This window comes from Pan paniscus, chromosome 17, assembly GCF_029289425.2.
Source record: "Pan paniscus chromosome 17, NHGRI_mPanPan1-v2.0_pri, whole genome shotgun sequence".
Lineage (NCBI taxonomy): Eukaryota > Metazoa > Chordata > Mammalia > Primates > Hominidae > Pan > Pan paniscus.
In genome coordinates, this window is record NC_073266.2 from 54,609,235 (window position 1) to 54,630,349 (window position 21,115).

At 44.6% G+C, this 21,115-nt stretch overlaps 1 protein-coding gene across 10 annotated transcripts in view; it reads left to right on the forward strand.

Annotated features, from left to right (window-relative positions):
- Positions 1-7,865, forward strand: part of KIAA1328 (KIAA1328 ortholog) — a 393,691-nt gene extending 385,826 nt beyond the window's left edge. For 9 of the 10 annotated variants that reach the window (XM_055102334.2, XM_008955657.4, XM_034943484.2 and 6 more), the window contains one exon: positions 4,559-7,865. In XM_055102334.2, the coding sequence (XP_054958309.1) occupies positions 4,559-4,769 (211 nt within the window). In that variant the 3' untranslated portion in view covers positions 4,770-7,865. The remainder of the gene's footprint in view (positions 1-4,558) is intronic. The other variant, XM_063597260.1, reaches the window with a different exon arrangement.
- Positions 7,866-21,115: the final 13,250 nt, after the last annotated feature.

Sequence of the window (21,115 nt, forward strand, 5' to 3'; positions counted from 1 at the left end):
TTCTTTTCTTTAAGAATGTTGAATATTGGCCCCCACTCTCTTCTGGCTTGTAGAGTTTCTGCAGAGAGATCAGCTGTTAGTCCAATGGGCTTCCCTTTGTGGGTAACCTGACCTTTCTCTCTGGCTGCCCTTAACATTTTTTGCTTCATTTCAACCTTGGTGAATCTGACAATTATGTGTCTTGGGGTTGCTCTTCTCAAGGAGTATCTTTGTGGTGTTCTCTCTATTTCCTGAATTTGAATGTTGGCCTGCCTTGCTAGATTGGGGAAATTCACCTGCATAATATCCTGAAGAGTGTTTTCCAGCTTGGTTCCATTCTCCCCGTCACTTTCAGGTACACCAATCAAACGTAGATTTGGTCTTTTCACATAGTCTCATATTTCTTGGAGGCTTTGTTCGTTTCTTTTTACTCTTTTTTCTCTAAACTTCTTGCTTCATTTCATTTGTTATAGCCACAGGAGTTAGAGAAAATGCCACACTTTGAGACAAATTAAGAGTCCTTTATTTAAGCCAGCGGCCAAAGAGATGGCTAACGCTCAAAATTCTTTTGGCCCCGATGAAGGGGCTTAACTTTTATACCTAGGTTTAGGAAGGGGAGGGGGACTTAAATGCAATAACTCTACAGAAGTAAAAACATGCAAGAATCAAAAGAAGCAAATGGTTACAGAGAAATGAACAATTTAAAAGACAAATGGTTACAAAAAGAGCAAGGGTACCAGGTGCAAGGCTCTAAATCCTTCGTTATAGTTAGATATAAATGCTATGCCGGACAGGAACTCAAGGCTTTGTGTTGTTATCTCTTTGAGCAAAACCCTGGGAACTTCATACATTGTTTGCTCCAGTATCTTATCAGTTAATTGGGCTCCTTTGAAATGCTGAGGATCTGCTTACACAGGTTAACTCCTTAAGGAAGGGGGTTGGGTAAGGAGCCCTTAATGTCTTGTAAATCAAGAGGTCAAATGGAGTTTGTCTGGCTTTCCCAGCCAGGGAGAGTGTATTCATATGGGAAACATGGCTGGCAATTAAGGAGACAAAAAAAGGAAAATTTAAAGTAGTGAGCTAGAGTAAAAAACAAGGTTAGGCGTTACACATTCATTTGATCTTCAGTCACTGATACCCTTTCTTCCACTCGATGGAATCAGCTTCTGAAGCTTGTGCATGCGTCACGTAGTTCTCCTGCCATGGTTTTCAGCTCCATCAGGTCATTTAAGGTCTTCTCTACACTGTTTATTCTAGTTAGCCATTCGTCTAATCTTTTTTCAAGGTTTTTAGCTTCCTTGCGATGGGTTCATACATCCTCCTTTAGCTTGGAGATGTTTGTTATTACCAACCTTCTGAAGCCTACTTCTGTCAACTTGTCAAAGTTATTCTCTGTCCAGCTTTGTTCCATTGCTGGCGAGGAGCTGTGATCCTTTGGAGAAGAGGCACTCTGGTTTTTAGAATTGTCAGCTTTTCTGCTCTGGTTTCTCCCCATCTTTGTGGTTTTATCTACCTTTGATCTCTGATGATGGTGACCTACAGATGGGGTTTTGGTGTTGATGTCCTTTTTGTTGATGTTGATGCTATTCCTTTCTGTTTGTTAGTTTTCCTTCTAACAGTCAGGTGTCTCAGCTGCAGGTCTGTTAGAGTTTGCTGGAGGTCCACTCCAGACCCTGTTTGCCTGGGTGTCACCAGCAGATGGCTGCAGAACCGCAAATATTGCAGAACTGCAATATTGCTGCCTGATCCTTCCTCTGGAAGCTTCATCTCAAGGGGCACCCAGCTGTATGAGGTGTCAGTCGGCCCCTACTGGGAGGTGTCTCCCAGTTAGGCTACACAGGGGTCAGGGACCCACTTGAGGCAGTCTGTCCGTTCTCAGAGGTCAAACACCATGCTGGGAAAACCACTGCTCTCTTCAGAGCTGTCAGGGATGTTTAAGTCTGCAGAAGTTCCTGCTGCCTTCTGTTCAGCTCTGCCCTTCCCCCAGAGGTGGAGTCTACAGAGGCAGGCAGGCCTCGTTGACCTGCGGTGGGCTCCACCCAGTTTGAGCTTCCAGGCTGCTTTGTTTACCTACTGAAGCCTCAGCAATGGCAGATGCCCCTACCCCTGCCAGGCTGCTGTCTCGCGGGTCGATCTCAGACTGCTGCACTAACAGTGAGCAAGGCTCCGTGGGCATGGGACCTACTGAGCCAGGTGTGGTTTATAATCTTCTGGTGTGCCGTTTGCTAAGACTGTTGGAAAAGTGCAGTGTTTGGGTGGCAGTGTCCCTATTTTCCAGGTACTGTCTGTCATGGCTTCCCTTGGCTAGGAAAGGGAAGTCCCCCGACCCCTTGCGCTTCCTGGGTGAGGTGATGCCCCGCCTTGCTTCGGCTTGCCCTCTGTGGGCTGCACCCACTGTCCATCCAGTCCCAATGAGATGAACCAGGTACCTCAGCTGGAAATGCAGAAATCACCCATCTTCTTTGTCGATCACACTGGGAGCTGCAGACTGGTGCTGTTCCTATTCAGCCATCTTGGAACTGTATCCCTCAATTTTTTCTAATTTTTAATTTTGAGGAGGATCTTTCTGTTGATGCAACTGACAGTGGAGCTGCTAAGAGTATTTTGTAGGCTGTGCCAACATTTGCATAGATTTCTAATAAAGTATTTCCAAATATGAATTTTAGTTTATATAGAGGTGATTATTCTTGGGGATCAGATTTTCTAAAAAGATTTAACTCTTCATACACATTAGTTTCATACATGTTGGAATTTAATTTTAAATACAAATCTCTATGATGTCATTTTAATGTTTTCTCTAGCATGTTCTGTAAAATATAAAGATCATATAAGAAACCAAAAATCACTTAATGATTTGTCTATAATTCACAGTGCTTGTTTATGCTTTCTATAGCAGCATCTTCAGTTACAAAGAAAAATTAAATTTAAAAATTGTATTCCTCATTAATAATTGGTTCATTAGAAATTGCATATGAGAATAGTGGGTTTTTTCCTATCAAATGCAACAGTCTTTCATTTTTATTTCCAAACCTGTGGATATTCGCTTTGCAGTGTTGTAGCAGTTTTTAAAACCAGAGATTCTAAACTCTTTGAAGGCTTCTAATATATCTCTGATATGCTTCATTGTAATGTCCACGTGTATGTTTTTATTTTCTAATAATTTACTGGCATTTATAGCCTGAATGCTAGCAGTTCCTATCCCAGTTCTCAGGCCAGAAAGATGACATTTTTGCCACAGGGATGGGCTTGGGAAACAGACAACCCAGTCTCTCACCACTGCTGCTTCTGCCATTGTCACCACCATTAATTTGGAGCTAGGTTCTAGCCCCAGCTATCCCCTTAGGGCCCTATGTGGTACTCCAAACTGTTTTTGTTTGTTTGGTTGGTTGGTTGGTTGGTTTTTTGTTTGTTTGTTTGTTTGCTCTATTGCCCAGGCTGGAGTGCAGTGGCACGATCTCGGCTCACTGCAGCCTCCACTTTCCAGGTTCAAGCGATTCTCCTGCCTCAGCCTCCTGAGTAGCTGGGGCTACAGGCACACGCCACCATGCCCGCCTAATTTTTGTATTTTTAGTAGAGACAGAGTTTCACCATGTTGTCCAGGCTGGTCTTGAACTCCTGACCTCAAGTGGTCCACCCACCTCGGCCTCCCAAAGTGCTGGGATTACAGGCATGAACCACCTCACCCGGCCCCCAGAATGTTTTTTTACCTCTAAGCTGCTCTGCACTTAACCTTTCTGAAAAGAATGCTGGACACAAGGCAGTTTTTCTTTGGAGGGATGTCTTTATAGATTTAGAATCTTTTCCCAAACTTCTAGAAAAAGTGGAAGGGGGTTAACAGGAAGGGACTAACATTTATTCAGTGCCTATTATGTATTCATTTATATCAATGAATTCATTTAATCCTAACTGGAGTTTTGCTAGCCTCTTACACATGAAAAAACTGAACTGAGACACTGAATAACTTCCCCAATATTACACAGCTTGCAAATGGTAGAACAGAGATTTGAACCAAGCGTGTCTGTCTGTGAAGATTTCGACAGGCAGCTTTAGTGTCCTGGATGAGAGTGCTGGAGACAAACCACCTGGGTTCAATTCTAGACTCTGCTGTGTAATTGCTTTCTGTTAGATGAGTTACTTCCCTGAGCTTTAATTTCCGCATGTTTATAATGGAGATGAGAGTAGTATAGTACCTACTTCCTAGGGTTCATTAGAGGATTATAGGAAGGTTAAATATTTGTAGTGTTAGGAACAGTGCCTGACAGTAAGCCTGCAGTAAATGTCACTGTTAATATCATTACTATTATCATGATTACTCTTCCCACTCTACAATCTCTCTTCATAAGTTGTAAAGGAATGTTAGAGGTCAGCAAAAGAGAAGAGCTTATGGACAGGCAGCAGGGCCTAGGTTCTTCAAGTCCTTCTGGTGTTTACCTTCACAAAAATTCCCTTAAGCAGCATCTTACGCATGATGTGATCTGTAATCTAATTCTTGCCCTGGACAGCCCATTTCTGCTGGGCTTCTTGAATTCTCATTTTCTAATAATCTGATCCTTTCCTGTCTGGGTTATATGTCTTACAGGTATGAGACATCTTTGTTGGATTTGGTTCAGTCTCTGAGCCCAAACTCTGCGCCCAAACCTCAGCGCTATCCCTCCAGAGAAGCTGGGGCCTGGAATCATGGTACTTTCCGACTCAGTCCTCTAAAATCAACCCGGAAGAAGATGGGGATGCACAGAACCCCTGAAGAGCTGGAGGAGAATCAGATTCTGGAAGATATATTTTTCATTTGACATATTGCAAAATTTTCTTAGGAAATTTGTGGGTTTCCTCACATACTGATCTAGGATTTTAAATTATTTCATCACAAAGTAATTGTGTCTCTCCTTTCACGGGGACCTGTCTCACTAGCATCCTGTTACGTATTGAATATAGAAATCATTCTAACAACCCAGGTTATTTTCAATCAGACCAGGCATTCGATAACACACTAAGGGGGTAGGAATGGAAGATGGTATCTTTTATATGCTAAACAGATTAGAAAATTAACATAGGATACTTTCTGCGTGGTGGAAACCATTGCATATTCAGCCTCATTTCAAGAGTGTTTCCTTCTCAAACTTCTGCTAGAAAAGGCTGACTCACTTTTATATACAAGAAAAACCGTTCCACTGAAAAATCCCTCTAATTTAAAAGTAACCCCTTTGAAACATAAGCAGTTTCAGAAAGGCAGACTGTCTCATCTTTCTCATCCTGTTCTCTCACTACTACATTTCTGTAAGTGGTCCTTTAATTCTGAAGTTGGAGTTGGTGCCCCTGCCATCACAAACAACACGAGAGCCAATTGTGAGTCAGTCTCAGTAGCCATCAGCCTGGCAGCTGCCCATCCCATAACCAAAGAGCTCAGTGGGCTGGAGGGTGAGACCCAGCCAATCCTTGGGAGCAAGCAGCACTAAATCACATCAGGGAGTGATTAGCCCTGGGGAAATTCAGTGGAGGCACAAGCCTGAAGCACTCTTCTACCAATGTTTGGGTGACCACCCCTCCAATATCCCAGAATGAATAAGAACAATCTCTAGGTATTTTTATTTACCCAAGTGTTCAGCTTATTCACCCCACCCCCCACCCCCCATCACACGTGCTCCTGTGAACTTCCCATGGTTATGTCTACGGAAAATGCCACTAGAGAGAGAGTGATGCAAGCTGCTGCAAGCTGATGGGCTTCCTCTGGCCCTCCCTTTTCCTCCACGAGGATTAAAGGATACGAGCTGACCAGGCCTCACAGGTGCTCTGCTCGTGGCCCCAAAGAACCATCTCTACTTGCCAGAGTATGTTCCACCACCCAAGCAGGGTCTCCCTACTTTTTCTCACTGGGCCTCGTTTTGACCCAGAGAAAGCCTATGGAAGTTATGCAGTGCAGACCTCATCCTGTCTGCTGTCTTTTCTCCCACAGAGCTCTTGAGATGGGTCCTTCAGCTTGCAGTGGTCCCTAGTAGCCTCTCAAGCTAATGGGGATGATGATCCTGGTTTAGCCAGAGTTCAAAACTCTCCAGTCATTGAAAGCAAGGGGAGGGTGTGTTCCCAGATGTGTATTACTTGGGAATTTTATTTGATCTGGAGGGTGTGGCTTTTTTTCTCTCCTTTTTACCAACCCCAACTAAACTGGGAGTAAGACTTAGTCAGTGTTGGTAGACAAAGTCATACCACCCAGGGCAGCCTGCATGCAGCGAGTCTGCGTGGCTTCCCTGAATTACTCTTTTAATTAAAACTAGATTATTTCAATCTAGAAAAGCCTTGTTGAGCAGCCTCCTTATCCAGATAGATCCAAAGCTCATGTCTCTTCAAGCTGAGCCTGGCGCTGTCACCTCCACCCAGCCTTCTTTCACTTGGGGTTTTTTATTCTTTGGAGTAGAAAAGAATGGAGCCCACCAATATTATATTTTTCTTCTGAAATAAATATAAAGTCAAGACTAACTAGTTATAATCATTCCCTTAAAAAGTTGGAAAATCATTACAGATTAAAATTTCTTTATAAAGTTCACCTCTGAGAGTAACCAAATCGGCTTCATCCCATATCAAAAAGCCTTTGGAGTGTGGAGCTTTCTGTGGTATGGCAGAAATGGGTGGATGGCAAACTAAGAGCCCTCAGCCATTTTTTCAGTTAAAGTTAGGTTGCCAGAACTTTCTTTTCTTGCCCCCTGTGTCATGACTACTTTAAGTGTACTTGACTCCCATAGACTACTCCCATGCCCACAGTCACCCATTCCAGACTCCAGTGTCCTTAAAACTCTGGAGTGAGAGGATGCCAGAGGATCAAGAAAAGGATCACAGTTTCTTGAAGAAGCTTGTTTGCCTTTAGAAGAATCGTAAACAGAGTCTAAACTAAAGGCTTTTTAGGGGTCACAGCCACAGAGTGGAGTTTTATTGCTTCTTTGCCTCTCCATGAATGGCCAATTTGGAAAAGCAGAGATGGGCTTTCAGCAGAATATCAACCAATACATTTTTCACATGCAAAACTCATCACCAGTTGCCTTTTTCTAACTTAATGGACATTTTGTTGGTGTTGGTGCAAGGGCAATAGGATGTAAATTTGTATATAATCTAATGTCTTCATTATTAATTGAATAGTACATGTTAACATTTTAATCTATTTAAATTTACTTTGAAATATGTACATACATATGAATGAAAGGTTGTTACAGAGCCTCAAAGCTGTTGCAGACTATCCCAAGAGAAAGGATCTGGCACAAAGGAATCTGCCTTTCCTCCCTCTCAAGTCTCCCACCCTTGACTGGTTGGGATTTGCTCGTCCAGCCTCTAGACACTTCCCAAAGCAAGACTGGACACATGCCGAGGGCATTGCGGATAGTGCCTCACCATTGCCCACCCTGCTGCCCAACTCCTGTGAGAGAAAAACCAATCAATGTTTACAAAATGGAAAAGGACACAGCATGTCCTTTGAACTCCCTAAGTAAGGCCCACAGTTCTTGATGTAGAGAACCAAAGTGAATCATAGAAAAGCTTTTGCTAACAGTCCGCTTTCCAGGAGGCAAACTTGTGTTTATCCAAACCTGATCCCCATGATGGGGACTTTTCTAGAGCACCCCAAATGTCATGGGGAGAGAGGGACTCTTTCTGCTCCCTCAGAGCTACTCTTCACTTGTCCCTGCTTCCGGCACCAAGTTCATAATAGAGATCTTCTGGCCAGAGAATCAGGGGAGAGGAGAGGCCTGATGGGGCAGAGCTGGACGAAGTCTGCTAAGAGAGATGGAGGCTGTGGCGGACTCCTTCCAACTCACGATTTATCCTCAGCTCAGAGTGTATTTTGAATATGAGCAAATGTTTATGTACGTATGAGATTTCAAGTTAATAAATCATCTCTATGGCTATTTTCCCCATGTGGGTTTGATATTGAATTGTCCCTTGAATATCCCTCATCAGATCAGTGAGGCATAGCTTGAAAGCAAGTGCAGACCTGCAGGTTATCAAAATGTTATTTTCCTCAGTACTTGTTAAAACAGCAGGAGCCTGTCGTTGACTGAGAGAAAGGAAATGGTTTGTCACATCCCAGTAGGTTTTTCTGCTGTGGCTCCTGCTCACTCACATCACGTGAACACCAAGCCGCCTCTAGATTTTGTGCTTGTTGGAACAGAACATTCAGTCTCTCTGCACCTGTAAGTCCCTCCTCTGTGCCTACCCCCATAGCTGCTCAGCAAGGAAGAAGTATCACAGCACTTTAAGACAAGAAAAATGGCCCTGCCTAGTTGCCTTTAGTTGCTGGAAGAATGTATGTGAGGGCTTCAGTGCCTAAAGTGCTCAATTCTGAGATCACACCTGTGGATTCAACTCAGACAGAGACCCTGTCCTGCCCCCTGTTCCCCAACCCAGGCTGGCACCTGCACCTGAATACGGAGACTTCGCACCTGCCCCTCAGAGGCACAGGTAGCAGGAACAGAATCATTACTCAAACAGCTCCCAAACTGAAAATGAAAATTGCTCATGGACTACTGGTAACACCATTTGGGTGTTTAGGAATCTGGAGACCCAGTCTGGGAATCAAGGGACTTCAATCAAGTGTAAGATCCCCCCTAATTTGAAAAAAATACCCTGTGAATAGCCCAGATTTTCAGCTAACTTTATCATCCCTTCTTTCCACCACTGTGGTTCTCTCTTTCCTTTTGCAGCAAGACTTCTAAAGGGAGCAGTCTTGGATTCATTGCCCCTTAACACCTCACAAACTGGCTTTCACCCAAGCCCAGTTTAAAGAGAGACGAGTCAAAGTCAAGTTTTCACTCTTGACTTTTCAGCACTCCTGGCCAATCAGCAACGAAAGCCCTTTTTAAATTTTATTTTTTTGGTAATAGCTTTATGAGATATTACTCAAATACTGTACAGTCTACCTATTTAAAGTGTACAGTTCAGTAGTCTTTAGTATATTCACAGAGTTGCCTCCATCACCACAATCAATTTTAGAACATTTTCATCACTCCGAAGAGAAACCCATACCCTTTAGCAGTCACCCTCCATACTGCCAGCCCTAGCCTACCATTAATTGACTTGCTATCTCTATACATTTGCATATCTGGACATGTCATATTAATGAAATCATATTCTATGTGGTCTTCTGTAACTGGCTTTCACAGCATAATGTTTTCAAGGTTTATTTATGCTGTCACATATACATGGTTCCTTTTGATTGCCAAATAATACTGTATCATATGAATATATGACATTTTTGTTTATCCATTCATCAGTTGATGGACATTTGGGTTGTTCCTCTTTTTTTTTTTTTTTTTTTTTTGTTATTATGAAGAATGCTGCCATGAAGATCCATGCAAAACATTTTTTTTTTTTTGACAGAGTTTCGTTCTTGTTGCCTAGGCTGGAGTGCAATGGCACAATCTCAGCTCACTGCAACCTCCGCCTCCCGGGTTCAAGCAATTCTTCTGCCTCAGCCTCCCCAGTAGCTGGTATTACAGGCATTCGCCACCACGCCCAACTAATTTTGTATTTTTAGTAGAGACGGGGTTTCCCCATGTTGGTCAGGCTGGTCTTGAACTCCCGACCTCAGGTGATCCGCCTGCCTCGGCCTCTCAAAGTGCTGGGATTACGGGTGTGAGCCACCGCGCCCAGGCCCATGCAAAACTTTTTGTATGGACACTCCCTTAAACCAAAGCCTAATCCAGAGCAAAGCCCTGGCTCTTTTCAATTCTATGAAGGCTAAGAGAGATGAAGTTGTAGATGAAAAGCTTGCAGCTAGCAGAGGTTTAAGGAAAGAGACCATCTCCCTAATGTAAAAGTATAATGTGAAACAGCAAGTGCTGATATAGAAGCTACGGCAAGTTATTTATCTGGAAGATCTACCTAGGATCATTGATGAAGGTAGCTACACTAAACAGTGGATTTTCAATGTAAATTAAACAGCCTTCTATTGGAAGAAGATGCCATTGAGGACTTCCGTAACTAGAGAGGAGAAGTCAATGCCTGGCTTCAAAGCTTCAGAGGACAGGCTGACTCTCTTTTTAGGGGCTAATGTAGTTAGTGACTTTAAGTTAAAGCCAATGCCCATTTACAATTCCGAAAATCCAAAGGCTATTCAGAATGATGCTAAATCTACTCTGCCCATGCTCTATAAAAGGAACAACAAAGCTTGCATAGCAGCACATCTGTTTACAGCATGGTTTACTGAATATTTTAAGCACACTGTTGAGACCTACTGCTCAGAGAAAAAGATTTCTTTCAAAATATAACTGTTACAATATACTTGGTCACCCAAGACCTTTGATTAATATTTACAAGAAGAATGTTGTTTTCATGCCTCCTAACACAGCAACCATTCTGCAGCCCATGGATCAAGGAGTAATTTCAACTTTCCACATCTTATTGTTTGAGAAATACATTTTTGAGGCTATTGCTACCATAGATAATGATTTATTTGATGGATTTGTGCCAAGTAAATTGAAAACCTTCTGGAAAGGATTCACCATCCTAGATGCCATTAAGAACATTTGTGATTCATGGGAGAAGGTCAAAATATCAAGATTAACAGGAGTTTGGAAGAAGTTGATTCTAACCCTCATGGATGACTTTGAGGGATTCAAGACTTTAATGAAGGAAGTCACTGCAGATGTGGCGGAAATAGCAAGAGAACTAGAATTAGAAGTGAAGCTAAAGATGTGACTGAATTGCTGCAATCTCATGATAAAACTTGAACAGTTGAGGAGCTGGTTCTTCTGGATGAGCAAAGAAAGTGGTTTCTTGAGATGGAATCTACTTCTGATGAAGATGCTATGAACATAATTGAAATGACAACAAAAGACTTAGAATATTGTATAAATTTAATAAAGCAGCGCTGGGGTTTGAGGGAATTGACTCCAATTTTGAAAGATGTTCTACAGTGGGTAAAATGCTATCCAATAGCATCACATGCTACAGAGAAATTTTCATGAGAGGAAGGATCAATTATGTGCCAAACTTCATTGTTGTCTTATTTTAAGAAATTGCTACAGCCACACTGATCAGCAACCCACACTGATCAGTCAGTAGCCATCAACATCAAGGCAAGACCCTCCATGAGCAAAACAAGATTACAACCCCCAGCCCGGCATGGTGGCTCACGCCTGTAATCCCACACTTTGTGAGTCTGAGGCGGGTGGATCACCTAAGGTCAGGAGTTCAAGACCAGCCTGACCAACATGGCGAAACCCCGTCTCTACTAAAAAATATAAAAATCAGCTGGGCATGGTGGCAGGCACCTGTAATCCTAGCTACTCAGGAGGCTGAGGCAGGAAAATCTCTTGAACCTGGGAGGCGGAGGTGGCAGTGAGCTGAGATTGCGCCATTGCACTCCAGCCTGGGAGACAGAGCAAGATTCCATCTCAGAAAAAAAAAAAGATTACAACCCACTGAAGGCTCAGATGATCCTTAGCAATAAAGGATTTTAAGTTAATATGTGTTGATTGTTTTTAGTCATGATACAGTTGCACACTTAGTGGACTACAGCACACTACAGTGGACTACAGTTGTGTGAACATAACTTTTATATGCACTGGGAAACAAAAAATTTGTGTGACTCCCTTTGTTGTGATATATGCTTTATAGTGGCGATCTGGAACTAGCCCCACAATATCTCTGAGGTATGCCTGTATGTCTTTGTGGGGTAATGACCTGGAAGTGATAGAGTTAGGAAAGAAGGATGAAAACCCAGACCGTGTGGGAGGAGGAGAGGAATCCAGAATGTTGGGCATGTAGAGTGGAGGCCGGTGGGTGCCAGGCAAGCATCGAAAACTCCTGAAGCACTTAACTGTGCGCCACACCCTCGGCTGGGCCCTGTGCACCATCTTATTCAATCCTTATGAGATGAGGCCTTTTTTCATAGTTTTCAAAATCATTCCATTATATGGGTTATTCTTGTAAGCTACATCATATCCTTTATGTAATGAGGCCAGGTATACATCTATGCACACCTAAAACTTGAGGGTGATTTTTTGCACCAATAATGAAAATGAAGTTTAGCAAAACTTGCCAAGGTCATCAACTAGTCAGAAATAGAATTCAAACTCAGAAACTGGGGTGGGAGGGTCATTTTTTACTTCTTCCCTTCTCTTTCCTATTTCTAGTCAATCTTCAAGAAGTATCAAGTCCGTCCAGGCGCGGTGGCTTACACCTGTAATCCCAGACTTTGGGAGGCCGAGGCAGCCGGATCATGAGGTCAGGAGATCGAGACCATCCTGGCTAACACGGTGAAACCCCATCTCTGTATTTTGTATTTGTAAAAATACAAAAAATTACCTGAGCGTGGTGGCACGCACCTGTAGTCCCGGCTACTCAGGAGGCTGAGGCAGGAGAATCACTTGAACCCGGGAGGCGGAGGTTGCAGTGAGCCAAGATCATGCCGCTGCACTCCAGCCTGGGCGACAGAACAAGACTCCATCTCAAAAAAAAAAAAAAAAAAAAGTATCAAGTCCACTTCCTATTTTCAAACTTACCCACTTCTCTCTCTCTTTGCTGATGCTTCTCTAGTACGACAGTTTCTTTATTGGTCTTCCTGCCCTATGGCCTGGATTCATGCTAGAACATGTAACTCTCTCTGCCTCACTCATCTTTAAATGGGGATCATTGCAGAACCTACCTCATGAAGTTATTGTGAAGGTTAAATGAGCTAACGCAGGTAGAGTGTTCAGCATAGAATATAATAAGCACTCAGCAAGGGTAACCTATTATTCTCCATAAAGCTACCAGGTCATTATATCATGTCACAACCTGGCTTAAAGCATTAGTTAGTTTCCCACTGCCCTCTGTGTTTGTACTTCTGCACATACTGCACAAGGCTCTTGGTGATATGGCCCACTGCAGCCTTTAGACCTCCAGCCCCTTCTTTTCCCACTCTATTCCTCTTGACTTCCATGCTTCAGCCACACTGAGCTTCCAGTAGTTTCTAAAGGCACTGTAATATCCTTTTCCTGACCTTAGGAGCTTTCTCAGCCCTCTGTACATCTTTTATCACAATACTTACTGTGCTGGAATGGCCTATTTACTTTTCTGATTTCTCCTTTAGTCCGTAAGCCCAGGATGGCCAGAAAAAGATATCAGTCTTATTCATCACTAATTCCTCAGAATTCAGCATGGTTCCTGGCACGTTATAGGCTCCCAAACATTATTTATCAAATAGGTGGATGGGTAGGCACATAGGAGGGAGGAAGAAAATTTAACAATTCTGTGGCCCCAAAGTCCAGTACCCTTTGGACTACTCCAGCCTTCTTGCAGCTCTCTAAAGCAAGTAGAAAGTAAGTGCCATACTCAGAGGACTGGGGAGGGTGGGGCTAGAAGACACCTCCTTTCCTCCCTCTTCAGTCCTATCTTCCACATTCACTAGCATTTTCTTTCTTACAAATCTAAGATTTGTAACTTCAGTGCTTAAAATACACAAGTTCCCCACTGCTTACAGGAAAGGAGTGCACCCCTTAGAGTGGCACACCGGAACTGTCAGCATCTTGCCCCTCCCTTCTCCCCTCTGCAGCTCACAACTCTTGGCCGTCTCCCAAGGACACGCTGCTGTTTCCTGCCTATGTGACTTTTCCAGGTCCCTCTATCTTGGATGAATCTTTCAAGACCTTGCTCAGTTATCATCACTTCCATGGAGGTTTCCTAATCTCTCAGGCATCATTATATACTCTTGGCTCCCATAGTACTCTGTAGAGCCTTTGTTATAGCCCACCTCAATCTGTCCCATATTGCTCTGTGCACTGTCTGCCCTATTAGAATGTAAAGTGTTCAAAGAAAACATATATTCACTTTGGAGAACCCAGCCTTACCACTTGTGAGCTGTGTAGATTTAGGCAAGTTGCCTATATTCTCTAAGCCTCGAATATAATAATGCATAAAAATATTTGTTAAGATGAGAAGTGACCATTTCTGCCTTACAGGTTTGGTGCCTGGAATGCTGACCTAGATCTGGAAACTAGCCCAGATGAAAACAAGAATGATGAGGCCACAGTGTCCATGAAAGTAGGGTGAGGCAGGGTGTCCAGTGGAGCCAGAGGGAGTGCCAAGAGGGAGGTCCTTGGAACACGGAGGATCCAGAAGGCCCAGGAGTAGAAAGCAGTGTTGGCGTTTGTAAGAAAGTAGAAGAGGTGGTTGGCCAGAGGACAGGCCCTGTTCAAGATCTGACCAGGACATCAGAGCTGGCCTCTCCCTCCCTTCTTCCTTGCAGGCCACAGCTGAGCAGCCTTAACTGACACCTCCTTGGCACCAGCACACAAACAATGGCACATGGCCTGACGTCTTCCAGGATGCCCTAGGCCCGTGCCCTTCACCTGTTCTGAAGCTGTAAGACTGTGGTGTTTGCCCTCCTTGATTCTTCCAGGTACTGTCCCACCTTGTTCTTCTCCCCATTCTTTGAGTGCTGAGATTGGCCAGTCCCATGCTGAGATGAGGGAGCTGGAGGAGGGGAGACTGGCTCTCACTCCTCATTGCTGCCCATTGGGATGGGATGAACTTCACAGCTCTGGTTTCCTCTGTTCTTCTCTCAGCTGCAGGTGATTTAAGCTTGTTGGATTTATATAACATTGGGAAATGGTAAACTGTGTAAATTTGCTATGTTTTCCAGGGACAGTTATTTATGGAAGGGCATTTTTAACTCGAGTGCTAGAAGTGTTAAATCATTATAATAAATTCATGCTATTCAGACTTTCTTACATTGTAATAAATTTTTTCTAAGCATGAATGAGAAGATCCATGATTCTTCTAATATACCATTATGTATTTCTTCTCAAAATGACACAGCTTACTACAAGTTGGAGAATAATAGAAGGAGATTTACTGTGTTGGAGGGGAAAAAAAGCAGTTGAGCAGGGATGAGTCTGAGAAAGGACTTTGGAGCAGTGATCACAAGCAGAACTTCTCCCTGCCTCTCCGCTTGCTTAGCCAGATGGAAGGAACAGGCATTGAGGGGTTGCATCCCCTCAATCTCCCACCTGAGCTTAGGGACAGCCTTTGTGCACAGAAATGGGGCACCCTAGTTGCCCTCTGCGCTGTCCTGTCCAGGGGCAGGTGTGGGAGTGAGGCTGTGTTAGAAAGAGAAGCGGTCTTTCCTCATGATATCAAAGCCCTGCCAGGAACATCAGTCTGGGCAGAGAGCTGCCCTGCATATAGCACCCTCTCCTCACCTCACTCTTCACCTGAGAGCTCACCTGGATCAGAAGATTCATACCTTCCACCAGATTCTCAAAGGGATCTGTGACCCAAAAAAATTCAGGAATCACTGGTCTTGGGTGAATTCTGAAGCATTTTCTGATTGTCCACTATGTGCTAACCAAAGTTCAGCAACATAGCTCCAGACTTCCAGCAGAGGACAGGGCAGTGAGGCAGAAGGTCAAGTTGAGCTGCAATTAAGAGTTCCTTGAGGTCAGTGCAGTCACAGAGCCCTGAACAGTAACCTCTGGGTCAGGGTCTTCAATCAGAATTTTCCCAGGCAGAGGAGCACTGTGTTCAAAGGCATGGAGAAAAGAACCCCAAGGTAGTGAGCTCATGGACAGCCTTGAATGCTAGGCTTGGCATTTAAACTTGGAGGAGCAGCAAGGCTCATGCTTGCATAGGCCCATGAGACCTGCATAGACTGCAGTCCTTGGCAACAGTTTACTTAGTGTTCCATCAGAGGCTTGGGTTTAAGTTCTTGCTCTGTAGCTGTGTGACATTGCACAAGTCCCTTCACCACTCAGTGCCTGTCTGCAAAACATAGATAGCACATGTATGCATGCCTGCCTTGCCTGGCACAGTATCTGTAGGGATCTGATGAAAGGATGCTCATGCACCTGCTGAGTAAACAACTGCAAACCTCTTTATACATATCAGGTGTCTATAATTTATCTGGAGGCTGGCAAGGGGCAGTGGGCCCCTCTGAAGCATGGAGAGTGGGGGATTCCATGATAGCCAGACAGAGCTGGGAAGCTGGGCCTGCCAGCTCCCAACCATCGCTGCCTCCCGTGCATGTCACCACCTCAGGCAGTGCCTCCAGCAGGGCACCCCACTGCCACACTTGCCCTGGTTTGAGAATGTCATTTACCTCTGTTTCTCCCATCAGCCTAGAACTTCGTCCCTCATACAAGGTCCTGGCTTCTTAAGATGCCTCTGCCTCAATGGCCCTGGCTCTCCAGATCTCAGCCTTGAGGAGTGTCAGCATCAGGCAGAGCTGAGAGCCGTTCCAGGGTTGGGACCTCAGTTGTGGTCCACATGGCCATCTGCCTCCATGAGGGGTGCCTATGGGTAACTCCTGCCCTTCTTTCTCGTACTCCCCACCCCAGCCTCCATCCTCCACGTCTAGTATTTCCAAATCTGTCCCTTTCTTCAGAACTGAACAATTAGTGATATTATTTTCTTGTTTTGCCAGTCAGGCTGCCCCTGGGGATGGGGTGGGAAGGGCATCCCCAATTGTTTCTGAGCCATGGCTAGTGTGTTTTTAATGGGCTGGAGAAGAAACCATGGTGGCCTGATCATGCTGCTGCGACTGCCGAGGTTGCAAGCTTTCCATGTCTATGTTTGGGGGTCTCTCCTTTCATGTTACCCAGCGCATTGTCTGAGGAAGGAAGCGGGTGGGGATTGGTCTCTGCAATGCCCGGTCCACGTGACTGACCGCTCTCCCCAAGCTAACCCAGCTAATGTTCAAACAAGCCATTTTTTTCATACATTTTATTTTGAAGTCAGACATACAGAGAAGTTTTAGAAATAACACAAGGAATACTTTTATACCCTTTACTCATATTCCCCAAGTGTTAACATTTAACTTGTTTGCTTTATCATACACTCTCTCACACACATATAAACACTGTATTACTACTTTTTTCTGGAAACATTTGAGAGTAAATTGCTGACCTAATATCCTTATTTCCCCAAAAAGTTCAGTATATATTTCCTAAACAAGGACAGCCTCTTATATAACCACAGTACAGGTATCAAAATTAAGAAATCAATGCTGACACAGTACCTGATCTTATTTAAGTGTTGCCAGTTGTTGAACTAATATCCTTTGTAACCAAAAACAAAAACAAAAAAAAGAAAGAAATTCTGGCCAAGGATCACAAGTTACACTTAGTTGTCTTGTCTCTTTAAATGAGCACAAGCCATTTACTTCATAGAACATTTTGGGTTTGTCTTGTTTCCTTATGATTAGATTCTGGTTATGCATTCTCAGCAAGAATAAGTGACACTGTCTCCTTTTGAACACATCTGACCAGGAGGCCCATGATAGCATTTGTTACATATTACATTCCAGATGATACTTACTTTGATCACCTGGTTAAGGTGGTATCTGCCAGGTTTCTCCTTGTATAATAAAATTACTAACTTTCCCTTTGTAATGTATAAGTATTTTGTGGGGGTATACTTTGAGGCTATGTAAATATTGTTTCTCATACCTTTTTTTTTTACCCACTTGTTTTATCATCCATTGATGTTTCAGCACATTGCGTTTAAATCCTTAGTCTTCTACTTTGCCCCTGCCTACTCTCTTTGACCAGTCCACTCCTAGGAGACAGATTCGAAACAGAGACCATTTACTTCTGATCCTCAGGGCCATTAGGTAGGCCAAGAACTACATACAAAGCAACACACAACAGCATGGGAACAAGAGCCCAGTGAAGTGGTTCCCACTCAGGGCACTAGAAAGTCAGAAAACAGGTGCTCTGTTTCCAGTAGACCCCCTGGAGTAGGTGGACCCTGGACTAGGACTTAAGGACAGGGAGAATTTGGATGGCCAGAAATCTGGAATGGCATGAGAATCTGTGTCCATATGCCATATTTGAGGGCCCCAGTGAGACCCTGCCCCGAATGCCTGTCATCCCAGGAGCTCCCAGAGTACTGGGAAGACCTGAACCACCAGGCTTTCTTTTGATCCCTGTTCAGAGTTAGGGCAACATGGGGCAGAGGGGCCCTGCAAAGAGTGGGCCAGGCCCAGGGTGCTTCAGAAGAGGCCTGTGGAAGGCATCCCCGCTTCCACTCCCCACCTCTTCTCATGCATTCAGCAAACACTGGTGAGCACCTACTCCATGCCAGATATTGAAGTCAATGCTGAAGACACATAATACTCTCAAAGGGGATGCTTTGAGCCCAGAGATTCTTAAGGTCACTCAGCACTGAGGGCAAGGCAGGAGCTGGATCCTGCCCAGAATCAAGAGCAAAATACAGTGGAGGATAAAACCCTTTGCCAAGCTCCCTCATTCCAGGGTGACTGTCATACCCAGAGCAAGGATGAGGGTACTCACAGTCATGCATCTCCTCTGACCTCTCTTCTCCAGTGCCCTTTCCCAGCACTTGGCAGAGAGCTTCAGGGACACTGACGCTGGGCCAAATCCCTGAGACCCAGGCTGCCTGCTCACTTTGCAGAGCAGGGATCTGAGGCCAGAGAGATCTGAGCCTTTCCAGGACTGGCCTGACTTCACTTTTCTGCCCTGTGGATAGGCTGTGTGTCTCTGTTTGAGGCTTGGAAGCACAGTCAGCAAGGAGGCTTTTGAGGCAGGAGCCATTATGCCTTGAATATGTGCCTTGAATAGGTAGCTTTTTCCAATGTAATATGAAGATTACATACACGGCGTCTGCCATAGGGCAGACCTGGGTTCAAATCCTAGTTCTGGGGTTCACGTGACTTTCATACAGCATATAAGCTCATCTGTAAAATAGGGCCCAGGATTGCTGCGAAGGTTAACTGGAATGGTGTCCCTGAAGTAGCCAGGACAGTGTCCAGATGATAAGTAGGTAGATTGTTTTGAAACAAGGCCTGTGTCTTCCCCCAGCATATTCCCAGCCTACCTAAAACATCTTGCAGTTCTTCAGACGGTCTGGGGTCCTTTGTTCCTTCATGACCCCTCCCATGGAGTCCGTGTAACACCCGCTCACCCTACAAAACCTGACCCAGGTGTCTCCACTTTCCCAGACAGGGCCACTTGCCTTCCCTCCTCTGGGCTGTCCTGGACCCCCAACACAGTTCCCACAGGCTAGTGTGCAGTTGTCTTTTGCTTGTCAAGGAACCTCATGGGGGAATTAGTGCAGCTGATTTCGAATCCTGGCTCCATTACTTTCTTACAGTGTGGTTTGGGGCAAGTTACCTACCTTATCCAAGCCTGTTTGTTCATCTGTAAGGTAGGGTGATAGCACCTTGCAGAATTACAGGATTAGAGATAATACCCATAACATACCTCACATTGGGCCTGGAAAGTACCCAGTGTGTGCTATCTTCATCTCTTCACCTCTAATCCTTAGTGCAGTGCTGTGCTCAGTAGGTACACTATAAATACTGGTTCAGCAGGTTAGGGAACAAATTACTCCCCATGCCCAGGTAGTTTTCATTTTAAAAGCAGAACTAATGAGGCCCAGGTCTAACCCAAAGAAAAAGGCCTAACAATGGGATCTGAGACCCTGTGTAGGACTGGAGTACAGTGAGAAGCTTGGGGCATGTGTGTTGGATCTCCTTAGTAGAAGCCCACATCCTGCCCATGCAGGGTGAAAATGACCCACAGTTGTCCTGATCCTGAAGCCCCTCCTTGGTTCCCATGAGGAGAGCAGGAAATGGAAGGGAAACAAGGTTGACAGCTCCTGGGCCCTCTGGACTTCCTGCCATCCCAATGCCCATGGCTCCCTGAGCTGGGCCCCAGGAATAGGTAAGGACAGAGAGGCAACAGCAACAATGAATCATGTTGGAGACCCTGAAGACAAGAGGCATCTTTGTGCCTCAATTAGTGAAGTATGGGGCCTTCACAAATGGCTGAATTTTCCCCTTTATTTTAAAAAGTTTAATTTTTTTTATTTTTTATTTATTTATTTATTTTTTGAGACGGAGTCTCACTCTGTCGCCAGGCTGGAGTGCAGTGGCGCAATCTCGGCTCACTGCAAGCTCCGCCTCCCAGGTTCAATCGATTCTCCTGCCTCAGCCTCCCGAGTAGCTGGGACTACTGGCATGCGCCACCACGACCGGCTAATTTTTTGTATTTTAGTAGAGACGGGGTTTCACCACGTTGGCCAGGATGGTCTCGATCTCCTGACCTCGTGATCCTCCCACCTCGGCCTCCCAAAGTGCTGGGATTACAGGCATGAGCCACCACCCCCAGCAATAAGCTTAATTTTTTTATAAGCAAATTCTTAAAATCAATGCAAACTCAGTTGAGCACCTCCAGTTTGCACTGATCTTAAGAATTTGCTTTTCATTTTCTCCAGTGTTAAGTGTACTGGGGGAAATGGCTGACACAGCTCAAAAGGCTTTTGAACTTCAGGTAGCTCCATAAAATGTTAATAAATATTATATTTATTACAATTTAATTTTCTCTCCTTGTTAATAATAAAAGCTCCTGTCTGTCCCTACAACCAGCAAGTGCTACCAAGGAGGGGGACTTATGCACCCATTAGCAACACGTTTACTAACTTGTTACTCACTCACCTTTAAGAACTCCAGCTCTATCAAGGAGAGAAGGTAATCAAGGAGAGAAGGGAAGAAAAGGATTGGTACCTAGATCAATATAGATGCTGTCATTTCTTAAAGGTGAAATTGGGGTTGTTGAGAAAAAAAATCAGAAGAAAGAAGGGAGTAGGAGACATGAGAGAAGGGCTGGAGGGGAGTAACTGTGCAGAGAGTTTATAACTGAGGGAGATGTGATGTAGAGATCAAGGGCACAGCCATGCAGCTAGACCTGGACTTGAATGCTGATTCTGGGTAATTTAGGTGAGGGACTTAACCTCTCTGAGCCTCAGTTTTTGCATCTGTAAAGTAGGGTAATATCATCTGCATCATAGAATTATTGTGAGAATTCGATGAGATTATAACTAAGCAGTTCTTAATGCAGTGGCTAGTACAGAGCAGCACCCCATAAATGACAGCTACACCCGTGCCTCAATGAATGATGCCCAAATGATAAGAGTGGAACTGGATGGCCCTGATGCCTCTGCTCAGTCAGTGGGTCCCGAGCATCCCAAGGCCTGGGCTCACCTCTTGGGAGTCACATGGGGCAGCTACAGGAGCCTAGGCACATCACTGCCTGGCTCTGGGTCTCCTCACTGAAAATGAGGATGACAGCTGAGTTCCTTCCACCTACACACTCCATGCCCACACACTTAAAGAGCAGGGTAAACAAGAACTGGCAACACAGGCTGCTGCTAG